Source organism: Chaetura pelagica, unplaced genomic scaffold (assembly GCF_000747805.2).
Source record: "Chaetura pelagica isolate M959 unplaced genomic scaffold, ChaPel_1.0 scaffold308, whole genome shotgun sequence".
NCBI lineage: Eukaryota > Metazoa > Chordata > Aves > Apodiformes > Apodidae > Chaetura > Chaetura pelagica.
The window spans coordinates 2,858,125-2,881,181 of NW_009954442.1; the positions used below are offsets into that span (position 1 = coordinate 2,858,125).

The window sequence follows — 23,057 nt, forward strand, 5'->3', positions numbered from 1 at the left end:
TTTCTTACATCAGTTTTTCTCCATTCATCGTTACATATATATTTGTTCATTCAGAATAATCAGATGCTATCAAGTTAACTTCTCACTGTCTGCTGCATAGTTTCAGATAAGCACAACATTTTTTATAGTTACATCTTTGCTATTCCATAAGTAAGCACCAAAAAGAAAAAAAAAAGAAATTTTAGAAGTAGAATTTAAACCACAAAATCCCACTGAATCTCATAATAAATATATACAAATATAAAAAAAAAAAAAAAAAAAAAAAAAAAGGAGAAGCTTAGAAAGGAAAGTACAGGTACACTTATAGATACAGACTTTCAGCAAAGGTAAAAGGCAGTACCAGTAATATTTAATATTCAAGAGCTTAGTATTCAGTATTCAGTACTACCAAATTTTTGTGAGCAACAGTCTTCTAGATGGTATCAGATTCATCTGTCTCTGCATGGTAAAAAGTATTATTAATGTTTTTTCAATGACATTAATGCCAACACATTACTATCACCATTAACATACGAAATACCTTCATATAATATGGACAGAAATTATGTGTTTGCTACTTACCTATCTGGGTCTCCTGAATTGTTAGCTTACTCTCCAAGGGGTGTAAAAGCTTTGGTGGTTTATCTGTTAGTGGTGCTAGAAAAGAAAGAAATTCACATATATAGTTTTCTGATTTCAGGAATGCTTTATTTTTACTTTTGTTTAAATAACGCTCATGTCTTTAGTAGGTGTAAATCCAGCATTTTGTAGCTTGCTATAACATTTAATTACCTTTCTATGAAATATAGTAATTAATAGAGACATAATATAAACTAAATTAATGTAAAACCATTTTGAATATTTGATGAAAATTGTACTTATTTTTAAAGATATTGCCATCACTGTAACTTCTGAAAGTGGAGTACTAGAAGAAGGCTCAGTTTTCAAAATCCAAGTGATGGATACAGTGAAATAATGTCAAGATTCCTAATAAGATTACTTCCCTCCTCCTTTTTGATCTAACCTGGAATAATAGTAGTAGACTTATGCAAATTGTGGAATGGGAAGAGTTTTGTAGTGATCAGAAACCTTCTGAAGGTTGCTGAAGTATGTTCAAACCATGTAACTACATAGTACAGCTATTCTATTCAATTCATCATCTGTGTACTTCATTCATAAAAGCGACATTGATTATTACTACTTTTATATGTTGTTAGAAAGTGTACTCTTTATAGATCTCAGATCAGTACATGCTATATAAAATTAAGAGCATTCATTTAATATTTTATTTAAAATTGATAGTAAATGTTCAAGGGAAAACTCCAACTTTTGTAGTCACCTGGAACATTTTAATATTTTATTTTTTGACATTAATTCCTACTTCAGCTTTAACAGAGAATATGGGCTGTCAGAGATTTAAAGTGCATTTGACATTTTGATTTAACTCTATAATATTTGTTCCTTCTGACTTGTCAAAATCACTTTTCCCTTTCTTAGTGGCACATCCACATCCACATGTGTTTAATCTACAAAACACACTCATCTCCTGTCAGCTGAATTGCAGGAGAGTTTTAGCTGCATACTCTTAAATAATTTTCCTCTCTTCTTTTATTAATTTATCAATGCCCTTTAAAACCTACAGCATTAATTTAAACTTTACAGCAATTACAGAATACCTCCAATATCAACTTTTATGTTTCTACTTTACAGAGCTTTTCCTTCATTCTTCAAGAAATCATTCTTCATTACAGACTCTGGAGACAGCCGCAGCCCCACAGCTTTCCAGCAACGTCTTTGGGTTTTGACTTTTCTTTCCACCTATTCTTAGTTCCCTTTGTGGAGTGTGGCTTCTCAACTGGGTCAACCCATCATTCAGCTGGCTACCCAAAATTAATATGATATTCAGATAGGTTGAGGCACAGTTAATTGAACAGCAAAACCAGAATTTAATCCTATCTGCCTAAGCTTTTACTAAATAGAAGAATAATATAAAAATTACTAAACTCACAACTACAGCTGGTCTCTTAAGTTAAATACTTTTTTTTTTTCCTTTCTTACAAATAGATGTCAGAAGGCAATACTTTTCATATCCTACAAAAAAATATCTATTATATTAAAGCACTTCCTGTTCTGTGCTGTATGCAAAGAACCAGATTTTTTTGAATGTGTTTTAAAAAAAAAAAAAAAGAGGGGGTCTTCTTCCCACTAGGTAGTATTTATCAACATGGTTATCAGACAGAAGGGACAGAGTGTTCAAATTCCTATTCTTACATGAGGGAATTCTCAGGTTTCTTAGCAAGAATTTTAGTTCCTGGATATTATTACCTACTGATGCATGGGTGTACTTCCCCCCTCTACTGAATTCTCTGTCCCCACCCTTCCTCTTCCTCTTCCTCTTCCTCTTCCTCTTCCTCTTCCTCTTCCTCTTCCTCTTCCTCTTCCCTCTTTCTCTCTCTCTTCCTCTTTTTCTCTCTTCCTCTCTCTCTTCCTTTCTTTCTCTCTTTCTCTCTTTCCCAACCCCTGCCTCCCATCCAGTTGAAATCAAGGTCATTAAAGACCTGCCATGGCCACCACCAGTGGGACAGCTTCTCAAAAAACAAGGCCGTTGACAGCTCAGATTATTTCAAAGAAAAGCTGTTGGATCATAAACCAAATTTATAGGCAATCTCATGTTTGATTTTTGAATGACCACTGATTAACAGTTTGAAAACAAATATGTGTCAAACTTCTTTTTCATTAGAAACCAAAGGAAAACATATAAGTGAAGTAAACAATTCTGAAACTTTTTAAAAAATGAATATCAAACTTCAGAGATAAAATTCAGCTGCACGCAGATTGATACTGCTGAAAGAGAAAGTGCCTAAATTCACATTCTACGCCTATCAGATTGGATGTGCATTTAAAACATGTTGAACAATTTGTCTTGTGGTGATGAAACAGAGCCATCACAACCAGTAAGCCAACTGGAAACTATCCAGAAGACAATAATTTTACATCAATTACCTACTTACTTCCATACACCTCTTTCTAAGCTGCCACTTTAGCATTAGATGTTTATGGTCACATAATGCATATGTTTGCTCTACAAAGAATTCTGTTGCTTGAAGAGAGCAGCCCTTTCTTATAATTTAACACAGCTAATTAAGAAAAGCTTAATTTAAACTGTACCTCAAAATATCACTACTCTGGATATAAAAAAAATGGAACTGCATAAAAACTGACAAGATTTATGTCTGTTATATTTGCTCTCAAATTCTTCCTTGCAATGTGCAATGACTACAAATAGTCTTAGTTTCTTAGAGGCGGACAGGGCTCCATGGACTTGTCTGCAATTCAGAGAGAAAATTTATTGGCTAGACACCGTCTGCAAGGGCAAAACTTCACAGGCATGGCTGCCTTACCTGGCCAGTCTCAGTTATCTATATTTTAGAACACTTGTTCAACTTTTTATTGAAGTAAAACTTGCTTGCTTAGGATGAAGACCCTTCTGATTTTCCTGAAATGTCAAATAATACAATGAGATTAAACCTCTTATGTTTATGAATTTGACCATTTTTAGAAAATATGACTGACATGTCCTTGGAAGATGTTGCAAAGGATTAAATAAGGAAATTGATTCATTAATATGCTAGGGTAAAATTTCCCTACAGTGTGTCATAGAAGGAAATCAGAGACATGGAGTCATTTTCTTGAAGTCCACAATGCTTACTGAACTCACCCCACAGAGCAGCAAGATCTCCTGTCTCTTAGCTTGCCTCTAGAAACCAAGAGAATTTCTCATTACTATTTACTTTCCTAATATTTTTCTGAGACTAATTTTCTTTTTGTCCTCTCTTCTTTCTGCTGTTTTTAAGCAGAGGCAAACGACCTTGAGGTCAAGACACCTCCATCAGTGGAGAGATATTAGGTCTGATTGATCATAAAGCTGAACCTTCAGGTACTCCTGAACGTAGTGCCTGGTGCTCCTGCCTGTTCTTCGTTCCCTCAGAGTTGGCCAGTGTCTTGCTATGAAGTGCATGTGGTGTGTTTACCTCTCTCGCTACTAAATCTCAACATCTAACTAAGTATTGTCAAGCATTATAATCTGATAGTAATGAACATGGAGAAGATTTTAAATTAGATTAAAACAATAAGTTTTTAGATGCTATGTTAAAGTGTCCACTTCATGAAAGGGCTCTTGAAAAAAAAACACCCCACTGTCATTGGTAAGTCATCATTTATGAAAAGCTGTCATAGATGGCAATATTTAGGAATTGTAGGTATTAGAATAATATGAGGAAAAACTATAGCATTTCAGCTGAAAACTGCACTACCTTGGAAAAAACCTATCTACATTTTTGGGTTTGGTTGGGGCTTGTTTGTTTGTTTGTTTGTTTGAACAGTGATATCTGTAAAAGAAATAATGCAGTAGCAATAGTTTATAACAGGTTGCAAAAAGCTTAACTATGTCTAGCCTGAACCTGCAGTCTTGAAATGCTAATATACACAGTAACTGTCCAGATTAATACTAATATTGAAAACTCTCAGGTTTCTCAGAGCAATTGTGAGCAGAGTAAAACTTAAGTAATGTAATGCAAGGATGTTAGTTTTTTCTTTATTTCTCCTAACATAGTTATAGTCCTACATAATCAGACACATCACTAGAGAAATCACTGCTTTAAAAAAAAAAAAAAATATATATATATGGCAAGGTTTTTCATAAAAAGAGAGATATTTGTTCCTGCCTGAGACTTCTAATAACTTTAAATCTCATTTCTCAGATACAATCAGATTAGTTTTCATTCACAAGGGCATTTAAAATCATGTATACCATGCAGTGCACAGCAGCCTTGCAAGAATATTCTGCCTCACTGTGTGAACAAGTCTGGTTATACCCTGAATCAAGCAGTTCAAACTGAAGGCAGATACATATAATTATACTAAAGATACGTGTATGAAGCCCTAGGCATATGACCATAAATGAACTGCCTAATGTGACAGTTATGGCTGATTGAAATCAGCTTTTATCTTCTGAAATGTTCTCGTAAATCTTGCATCGAGAGACAAAAATTCTGCCTCTTCTTCAGTTTTCCCCTTACTGCATATTAAAAAAACCCCAAGCACCCAACCCTATTGCTTTGGGCATACAAATAAAAACAATTCTTATTTCTCATACCTAAACCTTTCTTGTGAAGTTTTTTTTCAAAATAAAGTTGCAATCCTCAATTATTTTACATAAGATTTTTTTTCCTAGGGGAAATATGTAATGCATTATGTAGAATATTGGTACTACCTGTGAGAAAGTGCAGAAGCAGATAAAATATTAAATAATTAAAAGGCCATTGTTATGCAAAACTCTCAATTATGCATATTGAGAAAAGAAGAGGTATTGCTAAAATGAACTCTCAGAGCATGGGAAGAATTTTTCCAAGAATCCTTTTAAAATGTTTTAAGTTTCTGAGTCCCCAGTGATTAATGACATGTTGAATACTGGAAGAATAGAGCAAATGCAGCCAGATATTGGAGTTTTCATTATCTGCTCTTCTCTAATTGAATCTGATGTGACATTTGTGCTACCCCTGTGACTTCAGAGAAGATGCATTTGTTGCTCTTTTCTTCCTGTTAGTTTTCTTGAACACACAATGACATTTCCCAGTGGTCTACAAGGAAAAAGTACAAATAATCAAAAATCTGTCATCACAGATGCTAATGCAGTCTTGAAATAGAAAAGAATCAAACATTATATGAAGTTTGAATTATTGAGTTTAGTATTAGCCTAACATCTAGACAGTATCAATCTCTTTGTGTGGCAGATTTAGAATTCATCTTTTGATTTTTCAGAGAGGAAAGAAAAGAATAAAGATTTGATCCAGAAAGACTTTTATTACAGGGATAGGATTCTGCCCCTCTTCCCACGCCCCCCCCCCAAAAAAAAAACACAAACAAGACAAACAAGAATATTAAAGGATTTAAAATAACCAAAGTATTTTTTCTCTCTTGCATAAAGTTCCTCTGTATTACACCACTGTTTCTGTATAAAACTAATCCCTAAAAAAGCAAGGCAAGGAGATTTTCTGTGTAGCTTTATGAAAAGGATGTCATGCTAAAGCCTAGTCTGTCTGCATGGTCTGTTAATTTTTTCCCTCCACTCCCATCTAAGAGACGTAAGACCATGTGAAAAGCACCTAGAAAATGTTGAACAAGGTGATGCTGTTGTTGCTATGAACAAGCTTGTAATATTTTATCTGTGGGCTTAATTAAAATAAAAACTCATGTTAACAAAAGAATGAAAACACACATCCAGGAGAACTTCCATCAAGTGATTTTCTGATGTTTCAGCTTAATTATGAAGCTCACTAGCATTTCATCCAGAAGGAATTTTGACTTTTTTGCCATATTTATATTATTGGCTCATAAAAGCCCTCTAGGCCAAAAATAGCAATTTCTCCTCCTGCCAGGGTGCCATAAGTAGATCCTTTCCATAACCATTTTTACACCTCTGGATGAGAGCATCCATACCTGTTGCTTGCCATATCACAAGGCACTCTTCTAAAAATATTGTCAATGGGATTTGACATATTGTGGACTCTCTAACTCTGCCCTTATAATGACATCCACTAGCAGACAAAATCAGCTCAGGAAAGAGAAGAGCACTACAATTGGTATGTTTCAGTACTCAGGCACTATGTTCCTGGTTTGAGTTCAGCTTGTGCTACAATTTTATCCACACAGAGCTTTCCCTGAAACATTCTCATCTTTACCACCATGTGATAACAGGATTAAGCAAACCCAGTTCACCTGATTTATACTGTATATTTTTAAATACATAGAGGCTAACTGTATGAAGTTCAGTTAGGTCAAGTGCCAGATCCTGCACTTGGGTCACAACAACACCATGCAGTGCTACGGACTTGCAGAAGAGTTACTGGAAAGCTTCCCAGCTGAAAAGGACGTGGGGGTGTTGGTTGACAGCCAGCTGAATATGAGCCAGCAGTGTGCCCAGAAAGCCAAGAGCATCCTGGCCTGTATCCGGAATAGTGTGGCCAGTAGGACTAGAGATCATGACCCTATACTCAGCACTGGTGAGGCCACACCTCAAATACTGTGCTCAGTTTTGGGTCCCTTGCTGCAAGAAGGACATTGAGGTGGTAGAGCATGTCCAGAGAAGAGCAACCAAGCTGGTGAAGGGTCTAGAGACAAGTCCTATGAGGAGGGGCTAAGGGAACTAGAATTGTTTATTTTGGACAAGAGAAGGCTGAGGGGAGACCTTGTTGTTCTCTGCAACTACCTGAAAGGAGGTTGTAGAGAGGTGGGAGTTGGCCTCCTCTCCGAAGTGAATAACACTAGGACTACAGGAAATGGCCTTAAGTTGCACAAGGGGAGGTTTAGACTATATATGAGGAATAATTTATTTACCAAAATAGCAGTCAGGCACTGGAACAGGCTTCCCAGGGTTGGTTTGGTTTGGTTTCCCTAACTGGGTGGTTGGACTCATTGATCTTAGAGGTCTTCCAACTGCAACAATTCTCTGTGATTATGTGAAATATCTGTTACTGCTTCTATGTCAAGGCAAATGAAAAAACAATTGAGAGGGTGGTTCTTAGCACTTTTCAAGTCTGGAAGCCCATACTGCAGTAGCCCTACAACAGGGCTACCGGAATAGATTAAATATTCATGAAGCAAAACAGAGAGTTAAATAGATAATAAGTTTTAGACAAGCAAGTAAGAAAAGTCAGACTCACGCATTTTGCATCAAGCAAGCACTCTGCAACACAATTAAAATTCCTCTGCATATCATCCTGGATTCCCTTCTCATACTGTTCCCTTAATCTATTATCTTCCCTTTTTTTCTCTAGGTTAAAATACAGAAAATATAGTGAGGGCAGGGGGAGGGACATGTCATAAGGTTATGTGCTCTGTGACTAGGCTAAACAAGTATTTCCTTAATAATTATTCTATTGTTCTTACAGGATGACTCCCAGAAAATTTCATTTATATTGTCCAATTAATTAGAAGTACATCCATTTTCTTGTTCAGCCTCACTTTCATCTTGACAGTTGAATTTTATTACTCACTGTTACTTCTCTCCCTCAGTCTTTTCAGAAACATTAAAATTAGAATCACCTGCTCTAACTCTCAAAAAAGGAGAGAATAATTCTTGTAAATACTGTAGCTCATGACCTTTGAACACAAATTCTAGATACTCTGTTTTCTGTTGGGTTTTTTTTCCTAATTAAATCTTTCTGCTGATGATGCTGACATTTCAGAATTAAATTTCTCAGCCTCTGAGGAAGCTTTGTAAAGGCAATAGGACCCTATGTACCCTGACCACTTCAACTCTTCTGAAGACCTGACATTTAAAGGACTTTTTACATATTACATAGTGTTTCCTCTTTCAGGATTTTTACTAAAACTTTTAATTCTGTTGTACTATTTTAAAATAATTTTATTTTAAAAGTGACCTGCTCTTATTCTCTCTGTTTTGGTTCTGTTGCAGACCTGTACACCTCTTCCATATGTTCTCCAAGTCTTTTCAGTGATTTAGTCTTTCAAACCTGTTGTTGATCTGCTAGAAATTTGGACATATTATCATTTCTTGTGGCCCTAAAATGAAGTGACAAAAATTTGTAATTTGTACTTTTGTGAACAATCTGAAGGCTCTTTTTGCTTTTTGTACGTTTATTTGAGTGCACAATAACTTTTCTGTCCTCTCAGACAGCTAGCTATGATCTGCCCCATTCAAGCAGGTGTGGGTTTTTTTGCTTTTATGTTGAGAGATTTTGGACTGTAAGAGAGCAAATGTCACTCCCATCTTCCAGAAAGGCAAGAAGGAGGATCTTGGGGACATAGGTTTGCCAGTCTCACCTTGAATCCTAAGGTGATGGAACAAATAGACCTGGAAACTGCTTCCAAACACATGAAGTACATGATAATGATTAGCAGTAGTCAGCATGGGTTTACAAAGGGCAAATTACACCTAACCAACTTGATGACATGAGTAGTGAGATGACTGGCTCAGTCGACCCAAGGAGAGAAGTTGATGCTGTTTATCTTCACTTTAGCAAGGCTTTTGACACTGACTCACATAACTTCCTCACTGATAAACTGATGAAGTATGGACTAAGTAGGTGGACAGTGAGGTGTGTTGAAAACTGGGTGTAATACTGGACTCAGAGTGTTGCAACCAGCAGGACAAAGTCCAGCTGGAGAATTGTAACAAGCAGTGCACCTTAGGGGTCATTTTCGGGGCCACAGTGTTTAATTTCTTCATTAGTGACCTGGATGACAGAACATGAAGCTGGGAAGAGTGGTTGATGAACGAGATGGGTGTTCTGCCACTCACAGCTGTTATGCCACTCAGAGGCACCTTGACAGGCCTGAGGAATGGTCTGACAGGAGCCTCATGAAGTCCAACAAGGGGAAATGTGAAGTCCTGTCTCTGGGGAGGAACAAATCCAGGCTCCAGTATAGGCTGGGAGCTGACTAGATGAAAATGAGATTGGTAGAGAAAGATCTTGGGTCCTTCTCTAAAAAGAAAGGTCCTTCTATTCATAAATATAAAGAACAAGTTAGATATCAGGCAAATCATGCCTGACAAATTTGGTGGCTTTCTACCACAAGGCTACAGAAATGTTGGATAATGGCAGAGCAACTGACATAATCTACCTGGATTTGTGCAAGGCATTTGACACTGTCCCACATGACATTCTGGTCTCCAAACTGACAAGGCATGGATATGACAGATGGACCACTTGGTGGATAAGAAATTGGCTGGATGGCCACACCATGGACAGTGTGATCGAGTAGACAGCATGGACAGCACAGCTGCTGATGATACCAAGCTGTGTGGAGTAGTTGACATCCTAGAGGGGAGGGATGCCATCCAGAAGGACATTGACAGGCTGGAGAGGTGGGCCAATAGCAACCTCATGAAGTTCAACAGAGCCAAGTGCAAGGTCCTGCACCTGGGTCGGCACAACCCAGGTATAAATACAGGCTGGGGGAAGAATGGCTGGAGAGCAGTCCTGAGGAAAAGGACTTGGGGTGGTAGTTGATGACAAGCTCCGCATGAACCACCTACATGCTCTGGAGCCAAGGGAGCAACTGTATCCTGGGCTGCATCAAAAGAAATGTGGCCAGCAGGGCCAGGGAGGTGATTCTGCCCCTCTACTCTGCTCTGGTTAGACCCCACCTGGAATACTGTGTACAGTTCTGGTGCCCTCAGCACAAAAAAGATATAGACCTGTTGGAGATGGTCTAGAGAAGGGTCATGGGGATGATCAGAGGGCTGGAGCACCTCTGCTATGAAGACAGGCTGACAGATTTGTAGCTGTTCAGCCTAGAGAAGAGAAGGCTCCAGAGAGACCTTATAGCAGCCTTCCAGTACTTGAAGGGCGCCTACAGGAAAGCTGGGGAGGGACTTTTCATCAGAGAGATAGTGATAGGACAAGAGGGAGTGGTTTTAAAATGAAAGAGGGGAGATTTAAGTCTCCACCTATTTTTCCATTTTTAGCAAACATTTGCACTTAAAATCAGATTTTAAAAGTATACAGAATTCCTAAGTTGTCCTAAGTAGTTAGCGTCTATGCAGCAAATGGGATGGGGGTGGAGTAGGGGACATGCCATGCAAATAGCACTGTACAACTCTACAGTTTATCATACAGATATTCTGCCTGATTCTATGCTGTGTGTACAGACTTTCCCATTACAACAGCAGACATCCTGGTACAGGGTACTTAAGGTTTGCATTATCTCTATTCAAAAGTTGTCTGAATTCTAAACCCTGAAGTTTTAGTTCCATAGCTCTTTTGTATTGTAACATGGTAGGAAACCAAGGTCTATCACAGAATATTAAAAACAAAAAAGTTACACAGTTCCTGTAAGGGGAGGGAGAGGAATGTGCCTGAGAACAATAATATCTGGCACTTACTGCCCATTTAATGTACCAAGCTTTAAATAAAGCTCACTATACAAACCCAGGATGGCAGATGTTATATTAGCACACATCATGCAGTTACTTGGCAACAAACAGAAATTAGACAACATAAACATTTGGTCTGCAGGAATGTTACCAGAACTTTTGGTTACACAACCATAAAACTGTGCATATATATTGATATATTAAAATGTATGTAAAACAAGCTCCAAAGTAAAAAAATCTTCTTGAAAATAGTACTCTTATTACATTATTTAAAAAAACAAAAACACCACACAAACCACCTTTTAATTACAAACAAGTTGATCAAAAGCATTATTGAAGACAAAAAACTTAGATCACATCGGATTGCTTCTTTTTCAGATACTGTTCTTAGGAAATTATGGCAGACTCCTATCTCTTTTGTTGACTTTTTTAAAAGGAAACTTCTCTTACTTTCCTTAGGAAACAGACAATAATGATTGGTCAAAGTTCATTTAAGTTTGTTTAGGAAATTAATGCTTATTAGAACATCTGCACATCAATTTTCTTTGGCCAGAAACACATAGGTTTTCTTTGGCCAAAAATTTATGCCATCCTATTTCTTTGCAGAATCTGTACCATAGTAAATTTAAAATAATTCTCTTGGTTGCTATCAGTCCATTCTTTTCATAACCAAATATCTTAGGCCATAGGAAGTGGAGCTGAAAGGCTTTCCCTTAGTTTTCCCTGAACTTGTCATTTCTTCTAAACATAAGAGCTTTCCCTGAAACATTCTCATCTTTACCACCATGTGATAACAGGATTAAGCAAACCCAGTTCACCTGATTTATACTGTATATTTTTAAATACACAGAGGCTAACTGTATGAAGTTCAGTTAGGTCAAGTGCCAGATCCTGCACTTGGGTCACAACAACACCATGCAGTGCTACGGACTTGCAGAAGAGTTACTGGAAAGCTTCCCAGCTGAAAAGGACGTGGGGGTGTTGGTTGACAGCCAGCTGAATATGAGCCAGCAGTGTGCCCAGAAAGCCAAGAGCATCCTGGCCTGTATCCGGAATAGTGTGGCCAGTAGGACTAGAGATCATGACCCTATACTCAGCACTGGTGAGGCCACACCTCAAATACTGTGCTCAGTTTTGGGTCCCTTGCTGCAAGAAGGACATTGAGGTGGTAGAGCATGTCCAGAGAAGAGCAACCAAGCTGGTGAAGGGTCTAGAGACAAGTCCTATGAGGAGGGGCTAAGGGAACTAGAATTGTTTATTTTGGACAAGAGAAGGCTGAGGGGAGACCTTGTTGTTCTCTGCAACTACCTGAAAGGAGGTTGTAGAGAGGTGGGAGTTGGCCTCCTCTCCGAAGTGAATAACACTAGGACTACAGGAAATGGCCTTAAGTTGCACAAGGGGAGGTTTAGACTATATATGAGGAATAATTTATTTACCAAAATAGCAGTCAGGCACTGGAACAGGCTTCCCAGGGTTGGTTTGGTTTGGTTTCCCTAACTGGGTGGTTGGACTCATTGATCTTAGAGGTCTTCCAACTGCAACAATTCTCTGTGATTATGTGAAATATCTGTTACTGCTTCTATGTCAAGGCAAATGAAAAAACAATTGAGAGGGTGGTTCTTAGCACTTTTCAAGTCTGGAAGCCCATACTGCAGTAGCCCTACAACAGGGCTACCGGAATAGATTAAATATTCATGAAGCAAAACAGAGAGTTAAATAGATAATAAGTTTTAGACAAGCAAGTAAGAAAAGTCAGACTCACGCATTTTGCATCAAGCAAGCACTCTGCAACACAATTAAAATTCCTCTGCATATCATCCTGGATTCCCTTCTCATACTGTTCCCTTAATCTATTATCTTCCCTTTTTTTCTCTAGGTTAAAATACAGAAAATATAGTGAGGGCAGGGGGAGGGACATGTCATAAGGTTATGTGCTCTGTGACTAGGCTAAACAAGTATTTCCTTAATAATTATTCTATTGTTCTTACAGGATGACTCCCAGAAAATTTCATTTATATTGTCCAATTAATTAGAAGTACATCCATTTTCTTGTTCAGCCTCACTTTCATCTTGACAGTTGAATTTTATTACTCACTGTTACTTCTCTCCCTCAGTCTTTTCAGAAACATTAAAATTAGAATCACCTGCTCTAACTCTCAAAAAAGGAGAGAATAATTCTTGTAAATACTGTAGCTCATGACCTTTGAACACAAATTCTAGATACTCTGTTTTCTGTTGGGTTTTTTTTCCTAATTAAATCTTTCTGCTGATGATGCTGACATTTCAGAATTAAATTTCTCAGCCTCTGAGGAAGCTTTGTAAAGGCAATAGGACCCTATGTACCCTGACCACTTCAACTCTTCTGAAGACCTGACATTTAAAGGACTTTTTACATATTACATAGTGTTTCCTCTTTCAGGATTTTTACTAAAACTTTTAATTCTGTTGTACTATTTTAAAATAATTTTATTTTAAAAGTGACCTGCTCTTATTCTCTCTGTTTTGGTTCTGTTGCAGACCTGTACACCTCTTCCATATGTTCTCCAAGTCTTTTCAGTGATTTAGTCTTTCAAACCTGTTGTTGATCTGCTAGAAATTTGGACATATTATCATTTCTTGTGGCCCTAAAATGAAGTGACAAAAATTTGTAATTTGTACTTTTGTGAACAATCTGAAGGCTCTTTTTGCTTTTTGTACGTTTATTTGAGTGCACAATAACTTTTCTGTCCTCTCAGACAGCTAGCTATGATCTGCCCCATTCAAGCAGGTGTGGGTTTTTTTGCTTTTATGTTGAGAGATTTTGGACTGTAAGAGAGCAAATGTCACTCCCATCTTCCAGAAAGGCAAGAAGGAGGATCTTGGGGACATAGGTTTGCCAGTCTCACCTTGAATCCTAAGGTGATGGAACAAATAGACCTGGAAACTGCTTCCAAACACATGAAGTACATGATAATGATTAGCAGTAGTCAGCATGGGTTTACAAAGGGCAAATTACACCTAACCAACTTGATGACATGAGTAGTGAGATGACTGGCTCAGTCGACCCAAGGAGAGAAGTTGATGCTGTTTATCTTCACTTTAGCAAGGCTTTTGACACTGACTCACATAACTTCCTCACTGATAAACTGATGAAGTATGGACTAAGTAGGTGGACAGTGAGGTGTGTTGAAAACTGGGTGTAATACTGGACTCAGAGTGTTGCAACCAGCAGGACAAAGTCCAGCTGGAGAATTGTAACAAGCAGTGCACCTTAGGGGTCATTTTCGGGGCCACAGTGTTTAATTTCTTCATTAGTGACCTGGATGACAGAACATGAAGCTGGGAAGAGTGGTTGATGAACGAGATGGGTGTTCTGCCACTCACAGCTGTTATGCCACTCAGAGGCACCTTGACAGGCCTGAGGAATGGTCTGACAGGAGCCTCATGAAGTCCAACAAGGGGAAATGTGAAGTCCTGTCTCTGGGGAGGAACAAATCCAGGCTCCAGTATAGGCTGGGAGCTGACTAGATGAAAATGAGATTGGTAGAGAAAGATCTTGGGTCCTTCTCTAAAAAGAAAGGTCCTTCTATTCATAAATATAAAGAACAAGTTAGATATCAGGCAAATCATGCCTGACAAATTTGGTGGCTTTCTACCACAAGGCTACAGAAATGTTGGATAATGGCAGAGCAACTGACATAATCTACCTGGATTTGTGCAAGGCATTTGACACTGTCCCACATGACATTCTGGTCTCCAAACTGACAAGGCATGGATATGACAGATGGACCACTTGGTGGATAAGAAATTGGCTGGATGGCCACACCATGGACAGTGTGATCGAGTAGACAGCATGGACAGCACAGCTGCTGATGATACCAAGCTGTGTGGAGTAGTTGACATCCTAGAGGGGAGGGATGCCATCCAGAAGGACATTGACAGGCTGGAGAGGTGGGCCAATAGCAACCTCATGAAGTTCAACAGAGCCAAGTGCAAGGTCCTGCACCTGGGTCGGCACAACCCAGGTATAAATACAGGCTGGGGGAAGAATGGCTGGAGAGCAGTCCTGAGGAAAAGGACTTGGGGTGGTAGTTGATGACAAGCTCCGCATGAACCACCTACGTGCTCTGGAGCCAAGGGAGCAACTGTATCCTGGGCTGCATCAAAAGAAATGTGGCCAGCAGGGCCAGGGAGGTGATTCTGCCCCTCTACTCTGCTCTGGTTAGACCCCACCTGGAATACTGTGTACAGTTCTGGTGCCCTCAGCACAAAAAAGATATAGACCTGTTGGAGATGGTCTAGAGAAGGGTCATGGGGATGATCAGAGGGCTGGAGCACCTCTGCTATGAAGACAGGCTGACAGATTTGTAGCTGTTCAGCCTAGAGAAGAGAAGGCTCCAGAGAGACCTTATAGCAGCCTTCCAGTACTTGAAGGGCGCCTACAGGAAAGCTGGGGAGGGACTTTTCATCAGAGAGATAGTGATAGGACAAGAGGGAGTGGTTTTAAAATGAAAGAGGGGAGATTTAAGTCTCCACCTATTTTTCCATTTTTAGCAAACATTTGCACTTAAAATCAGATTTTAAAAGTATACAGAATTCCTAAGTTGTCCTAAGTAGTTAGCGTCTATGCAGCAAATGGGATGGGGGTGGAGTAGGGGACATGCCATGCAAATAGCACTGTACAACTCTACAGTTTATCATACAGATATTCTGCCTGATTCTATGCTGTGTGTACAGACTTTCCCATTACAACAGCAGACATCCTGGTACAGGGTACTTAAGGTTTGCATTATCTCTATTCAAAAGTTGTCTGAATTCTAAACCCTGAAGTTTTAGTTCCATAGCTCTTTTGTATTGTAACATGGTAGGAAACCAAGGTCTATCACAGAATATTAAAAACAAAAAAGTTACACAGTTCCTGTAAGGGGAGGGAGAGGAATGTGCCTGAGAACAATAATATCTGGCACTTACTGCCCATTTAATGTACCAAGCTTTAAATAAAGCTCACTATACAAACCCAGGATGGCAGATGTTATATTAGCACACATCATGCAGTTACTTGGCAACAAACAGAAATTAGACAACATAAACATTTGGTCTGCAGGAATGTTACCAGAACTTTTGGTTACACAACCATAAAACTGTGCATATATATTGATATATTAAAATGTATGTAAAACAAGCTCCAAAGTAAAAAAATCTTCTTGAAAATAGTACTCTTATTACATTATTTAAAAAAACAAAAACACCACACAAACCACCTTTTAATTACAAACAAGTTGATCAAAAGCATTATTGAAGACAAAAAACTTAGATCACATCGGATTGCTTCTTTTTCAGATACTGTTCTTAGGAAATTATGGCAGACTCCTATCTCTTTTGTTGACTTTTTTAAAAGGAAACTTCTCTTACTTTCCTTAGGAAACAGACAATAATGATTGGTCAAAGTTCATTTAAGTTTGTTTAGGAAATTAATGCTTATTAGAACATCTGCACATCAATTTTCTTTGGCCAGAAACACATAGGTTTTCTTTGGCCAAAAATTTATGCCATCCTATTTCTTTGCAGAATCTGTACCATAGTAAATTTAAAATAATTCTCTTGGTTGCTATCAGTCCATTCTTTTCATAACCAAATATCTTAGGCCATAGGAAGTGGAGCTGAAAGGCTTTCCCTTAGTTTTCCCTGAACTTGTCATTTCTTCTAAACATAACAAGGAATTTGTATTGGAATGTACAAATTGTTTACACAGAAAAGTAAGGGTTATTTAGGAATTTTCTAATTCTGAAATTTTCTGTAGAAATGCCTAGTTTTCATTGTATCTAAAAAAAAAACAAAACAGCCCATGACACATTATTTTAGCCTTTCTGGAGCAAAAATAGAAGTGTTCATTTTGAATAAAAACATTTTGAGTAAGGTATCCTTATTATTACTCTTTGTCCACCTAGGTTTCTGATTCTTGGTTCTAATTCCTTGGTTCACTTCACATTTCACAATATTTTGGTTTGAATCAAGGCTGAAATACCACAAACTCAGATTTCAACTGAGGGACTAGGTTTCTATTTTAGAATTTCCTAATCTTTCTTGGAGTTATCCAGCAGCAGTAGCCGTATCTTTGCTCTGTAGCGTACTGGCTAGGAATGGTGCTCCCAAAAGACTGACATGCCTGTTTAATACTCTTAAACTCTCAGTAATCAAACATGTGCTATGTTACTATTATTATTTAGGCAGTAAACATTAAGACAGGATGCCCCTAGACAGGACAGCAAGCTACTAAATTGGAGGAGAAGAAGAGCATCTTCTGAGTCAAATGAACAACAGATGGTACCTTCTGCTCCTACATTACGTTCCAAGACGTAAAATAAACTCAGAAAGTAGTAATACAGCCAAAAAACCCACAAAGTCTATCATCCACACTTTTTCTTATCCTTTTTATAAATACCAGTTTATTTAGGTAAACATTAGTTTAAGAATGATTTTACGAATGTTTTATATTTATAGTAACAATATGAGTAACTTCTACATAGTAACAAGGGTGAGGTTTGAGAAACAAGCATTTTAAGGGTGTAAATTTTGATTACTAAAATATGCAGACAGACACCTAGATGGATTTCCACATCTATGGATACCACATTCTCACTGAAAGCCCCAGGTACAGGGTACTTAGGAAAAGTAGGCACTCTGTAACATGTACAAAAGGTCAGGATACATATAAAAATCGTAAAGACTGTTCTATTTTATTTCTGACTAATTTATATCTCAGCTATGCATATTCACAATTTTTGTTTTCTTCCAGGTAACTACTGCCACAGAGGATCCTGAAATCATCACCACTTGCAGAAGTTTAATTTACCTGTAACACTTGTTGCTGGCACATATGCAAGTTTTCTCCTCTATTGTGTCGTACCACTATCCAGCTCAGCTGGTTTAGTTTTTAATGTCACAAATGGGCTTCACTAGGTCTTCAAAAGCTATCACAGGCCCTTCTCATGACTGATTAATAATATATAACCCTAAGAAGAAACACTGAAAGTATCAGATCAGTGACAAAAGTAAATAATGACACTCCTTTTCAAATCAGTTAAAAAAGGAAAAGATAACTAACATATATTTTTAGCAGTTTGAGAAATAATATGCTTACAGTGTTCCTCTCTGCTTCTTTCCCCTATGCTCAGCTTCCCTATTTGTCTACTACAAACTCAGTTATAGCCTCATTATAGTTGTTTAGAGCTGATCACTGGGGAAGACACAGTAAATGGAAATTTAACAAGGAATGGTACCTCAGCTAGGCTGGTGACAAGCTTAATAGGCTGTAGCATGCTAACTTGAATTAGTCATCAAAGGATTAACCACAATTTGCAAGTGTAGAGACTGTCACAATGGAAGCTCAAAAAAAAGCAAGAAAGCACTCCAGATAAAAGGATAGTTGAGGGTACTTTCTCTATTAGGAATATGTATAATTTTCAAGCATACTCAGTGACAGAGGAGAATGAGAAAGGAAACCAAATCACTTCCAAATTTACTTTGCATAAGGAAAAGTGGAGGAAAACATGACAACATCACATATTTTTCCTGCAATTGGCTTCTTTGCGTGTAAATGCAAAGCTTCAAATTCTTGCAGCAGTTGAAACATTGTCCCCTAGAATTACTTTGCTACTTATTTTGCTATAACTGAATTGATCAAGTGTTTGTGGGGTCCCAAACTGATTTCATATGCATATATTTATCCTCTTTATGTATCTAAAAAATAATCATCAAGTTAAACATTGTTCAGCCTGACTCACTTCTGATGGATTTGATATGGATGTATTTCCTTTTTGACAGCAACAGAAAAACAACTAAAGAAACATGAAGCTAGATATGTTATTTGGTGTTACCATTCTCAGAGTACAACTAGATTTAAAATACAAGGTGGATTCAAGCTGTCAGAAATCAATAAGCAAGAAACTAGAAAAAAATTGTGGTGTGGAAAAACTCTTAGAGATATGTCATAGTCTTTTTTCCTGGGGAAACCTCATGCTAGGAAGCAATACGTAAGGCAAAAGAAGTCATAGTGAATGTGTATCCCTTGATGTATGTAAATATCTTCTGCTCCTCCCTCCTTCTTTTTTAAAGGGAAAGGTGAGAAAGGAGATTTAGTTTTAATACATACTTCAAACCAAACCTTATAGACCAGAGAACAAAAAATGCACTGCAATAAAGAGAAAATGAAAAAGTATATACCAAACCATACTAGAAAATTATCATGTGCAACTTTACACAGATTTCAAAATACATTTCACAAATATTTAAAAATATTTAAAGAAGGCTGCAACAGCAAGCATAATGAAAGATTTGTAATTTTTTTGCAAGCATTTTGTGCTTTATTTATGTATAATCAGGATGCCTCCTCAATATGTGGATATTTCAAAACACAAGAACTCCCATGACAATAAAGCTCTTTCCAAATTTTCTAAAACAAGTTTTTGATTACTAAACTTTTTACAAAGAAAATAAGTGCCATTTTCTCTTCCAAGTGTCATCATCTTTTGAAAAAAAAAACAGTCATACTAAAAGCTGTTTGTAGATGATAGCCAAATTATTATAAGCTGAGCATTGGTAGCAGACTTAGGAACTTCTAAAATACCTTTTTAATCTCAAGAATTATCTGATTCAACAGACTTCCTTAATTTTATGAATCAACATCAAGAAAAAGTATGTTGAAGTTAAGAAAATATTCTGATATGTTTGCTCATTTTTTTTATTGTAAATGCATCTTAAGATGCAGTTATTAAAATGCATTCACCTCAACAGAGTGGGTTTCGATAACCTCCCTAGGCTACTTGTTCCAGTACCTAACTACATTCATAGTGAAGAATTTCTTCCTGATGTCTAACCTAAATCTCCCTCTTTCAGTTTAAAACCATTACCCCTTGTCATACCACTGCCTCATCTGATGAAGAGTCCCTCCCCAGCTTTCCTGTAGCCCCTTCAGGTACTGGAAGGTGCTACAAGGCCTTCTTGTCTCCAGGCTGAACAGCCCTAACTCTCTCAACCTGTCTTCATAGCAGAAGTGGTCCAGCCATTTAATCATCTTTGTGGCCCTTCTCTCGATGCTCTCCAACAGGTCTATATCTTTTCTGTGCTGAGCGCACCAGAACCCAGGTGCAGTGTCACAAGAATAGAGCAGGATGTAACACAATTAGTCACTTTTAACATTTGCTGCCAGCAAGTTGTCAAACAGCATTTGGGGAGAGAGGAAGGGGAGCAGCATATAAATTGATACAATTTTTAAAGTAGATTTTTATGAGGATAATTATCATATAAGCATCATGTATCTCAAGAAAGAAATGGAATGGAAATAGAAACTAAGCTGGCTCCTGTTTGAGAAATGTGCAGAAATGACAATGCATAAAGTTCCTGGTTTACATGGTGAATTAACCACAAAAAACATACCAAAGACTTCTGATATGCAAAGTCTACTTGTGGAGAAAAAAACCAACACAACCTTACATACAACTATAAAATGACACAAAATAGATGAAGCATCGCTACTACAGTAATAATGATTCTTTAGAATAGGTTTTGCCAACTGTGTAGTGAACTACAAGCTTCTTAGGAGGTAGTTTCATTGCTTGAGTTTTTCCCTTTCAATTTGTGGAAAAAAAATGCCAAATACAATGCATAGTTTAAAGACATCATTACAAGCTGCTAATAAAAAGTGCTGTGATATAGGTGTGTAATGAAAAAGTATGGTTTCTCACTTGTTGATGACACACTCTGTGAAATGTAAGAATGCTGTGTTTAAACATGCCACAGTATACCAAGGCAAAATACAGACATTTTTAATGACAAAGGATCTTAAATGTACAAATAAGCAGAATATAATAAAGATAACACAATTAGAGTATTTATAAATTAAATGGAAAAACAGAATCTACAACTTACTGAATTAAAAGTCTATTATCTTGAATAGCCTGTCACACATGGTCACCTGTGTCGTTGTTTTAAAGACATTGTTTCATATGTTTCACCTTCTCATCCACCTGTGTTTCCCTGTTTTAATTTAAAGAGACACTTTAGGAAGAAGACTTTGGGGGAGAGGGCGGGGGAAAAGGCAATACTTTTAGTGCCAATGCTGGAATCATTCTTCCTGGAGTGGTGGGGAAGCAAAGACCAGAAATCAGAGTAAGGAAATATATAGGCACACACACCAGCTATTAATCAGATATTTTAAGGGAGGGATGTCACAAATGGGTCACTGGCAGGTTCTGAAAGATGGTTAAATACAGTTTCTAAAAACAAGTGACTTTCTATCATCGGCCACAGGTTTTGAAATGCAGTCATTACATTCATAGGACTTTTCAGTCACAAAGTTGAACAGGAAACTCTGAAGATTCTTTTCATTGCATAATATATATAAACATGCATATATGTATATATATGTTTATATATTCAAAAAGACATTTGCAAAGGAAGATTTCTGCATCTCAACCCATTTTCTGAACAACTGAGGATCAGAGAGATTTCTGAGCACGTGAACTGCTCTGGATTAAGTCCCAGACAAGGGTTAGTTCAAATTTGTGACCTTGTGAAAGACACAAAAGAAGTTTAAAAAACAGGACTTTTCCTTCCAAAGAAGATTATAGAATTAAGGTTGGCATATCTGGCACAAGGTTCCTTCAACAATCATCTCTTTCCAAGTTTTCCTCTATATGTCACCATCTCTTGGAATAAACATGCTTCTAAAGTGTGAGATTTATTGTAGAAGGAAAGAAAGAACATTCCCTCCATTGCAATTCTGAAATATCATAATATATGAATCAGAAATAAACAGAGCAACAAAAGCAGTCACGCCTCTAACAGCCTGAAATCATAAACGCTGAAAGCATTATGTGCTCTGAATCATCACAAAGAATTTTACCAGGTATCTGAAAAAGGTCATTCAAATATTAAACATGCCACTATTTCACTGAAGATGGCCTCAACTAAAAGCACACCCTACCTCTGTTCTATAATCCTAAAATGCCCCTGATGTCCCCGGTTACAGCTTAATTAACGCTAAGCCAATGAAACTTAGCTTTCTTCTCTACTGCCTAAACTACAGCTAAATATTATGAAACTGATAGTGCTTAAAGAAACCTGTCAGGAACAACTTAGGCTTTTTAAATCTGGTGAGCTGTTTGCAACTGAGAACTAGAAACTAATAGGCTGAGGTGCACCTTGCTCCCAACATTGCCAGGAGGGAAAGCTTCTAGACCGGCAACCTTTTGAGGGTTCACTCCCCACAAACCACCTGTCACCCTGTATAAAAAGCACTTAAATACACTCTGGGCTAAGGAAGCTTGTTCCAAGCTTTATAGGATTTCAATATTGAAAACTGTACATGGTGCAATACATGTCTGGTAGCAGGAGCTGTACCCATGGTGTCTGTCCTGAGTCTCACAGCCCTTTCTGCCCAGGAACTGGTGGCTGTACACCTCCAGATGAAAAGGTCAGCTGCCTTTTCAGCTTTGAGCAGGTCTGCCTGAAGATGTGGGCCACACAGACCTTGAAGTATCCTGTTGACCAGGCTTGTCTCAGTTCCTGTCTTAGACAGAAGACTGATTTTTTTTAATGGCACTCACACTGTATTAAACTTTTAAAAAGTTAAACAGATGACCTTGAGTAGTTCGAATTTGATGATGTATTGTTCAGATCATCATGTCCTCACAGAAAAGGCAGAGACCATTATATTGTCATTCATTCATTAATCAACAGGATGAGACAGAGACAATAGCAAATATCTTGGATAAAATTTCCTTCATTTTGGTTGCTTTCAAATTTGTTGCCATATTCTAGAAACAGATCACATTCATTTAATTGGCTAATTAGATGAAAGCAACCTTTGATCTCTGCTAAAGATTATACATTTAGAATGATTAAGAATATCCAAAAGAAGAGCATGACTTTTTATCTAATTTTGTTGAGACTGGACTTCTACAGTTGTAACTTTACTATGTTCTATTTTAAGGTTGAATTGATAACCGTTGCCATGGTAACCAAAAAAAGCTTAAGAGCGCTTATGAGTTCTCATATGAGAATTTAATAATGACAACTTTTTTTTTTTCTCAAAAAGACAATTAGCTTGAAGTAAATGTTTTATGAATCTTTATATACTTATAAATACATTAAAATATGAAAGTGTCCTGCAAAATTAATTACTTCAATGTATTTATTA

At 37.5% G+C, this 23,057-nt stretch overlaps 1 protein-coding gene across 1 annotated transcript in view; it reads right to left on the reverse strand.

Moving 5' to 3' along the window:
- Positions 1 to 23,057, reverse strand: part of IL1RAPL1 (interleukin 1 receptor accessory protein-like 1) — a 586,373-nt gene that overhangs the window by 145,778 nt on the left and 417,538 nt on the right. Inside the window, exon 5 of the mRNA XM_010004484.1 lies at positions 562 to 636. Coding sequence (XP_010002786.1) covers positions 562 to 636 — 75 coding nt within the window. The remainder of the gene's footprint in view (positions 1 to 561; positions 637 to 23,057) is intronic.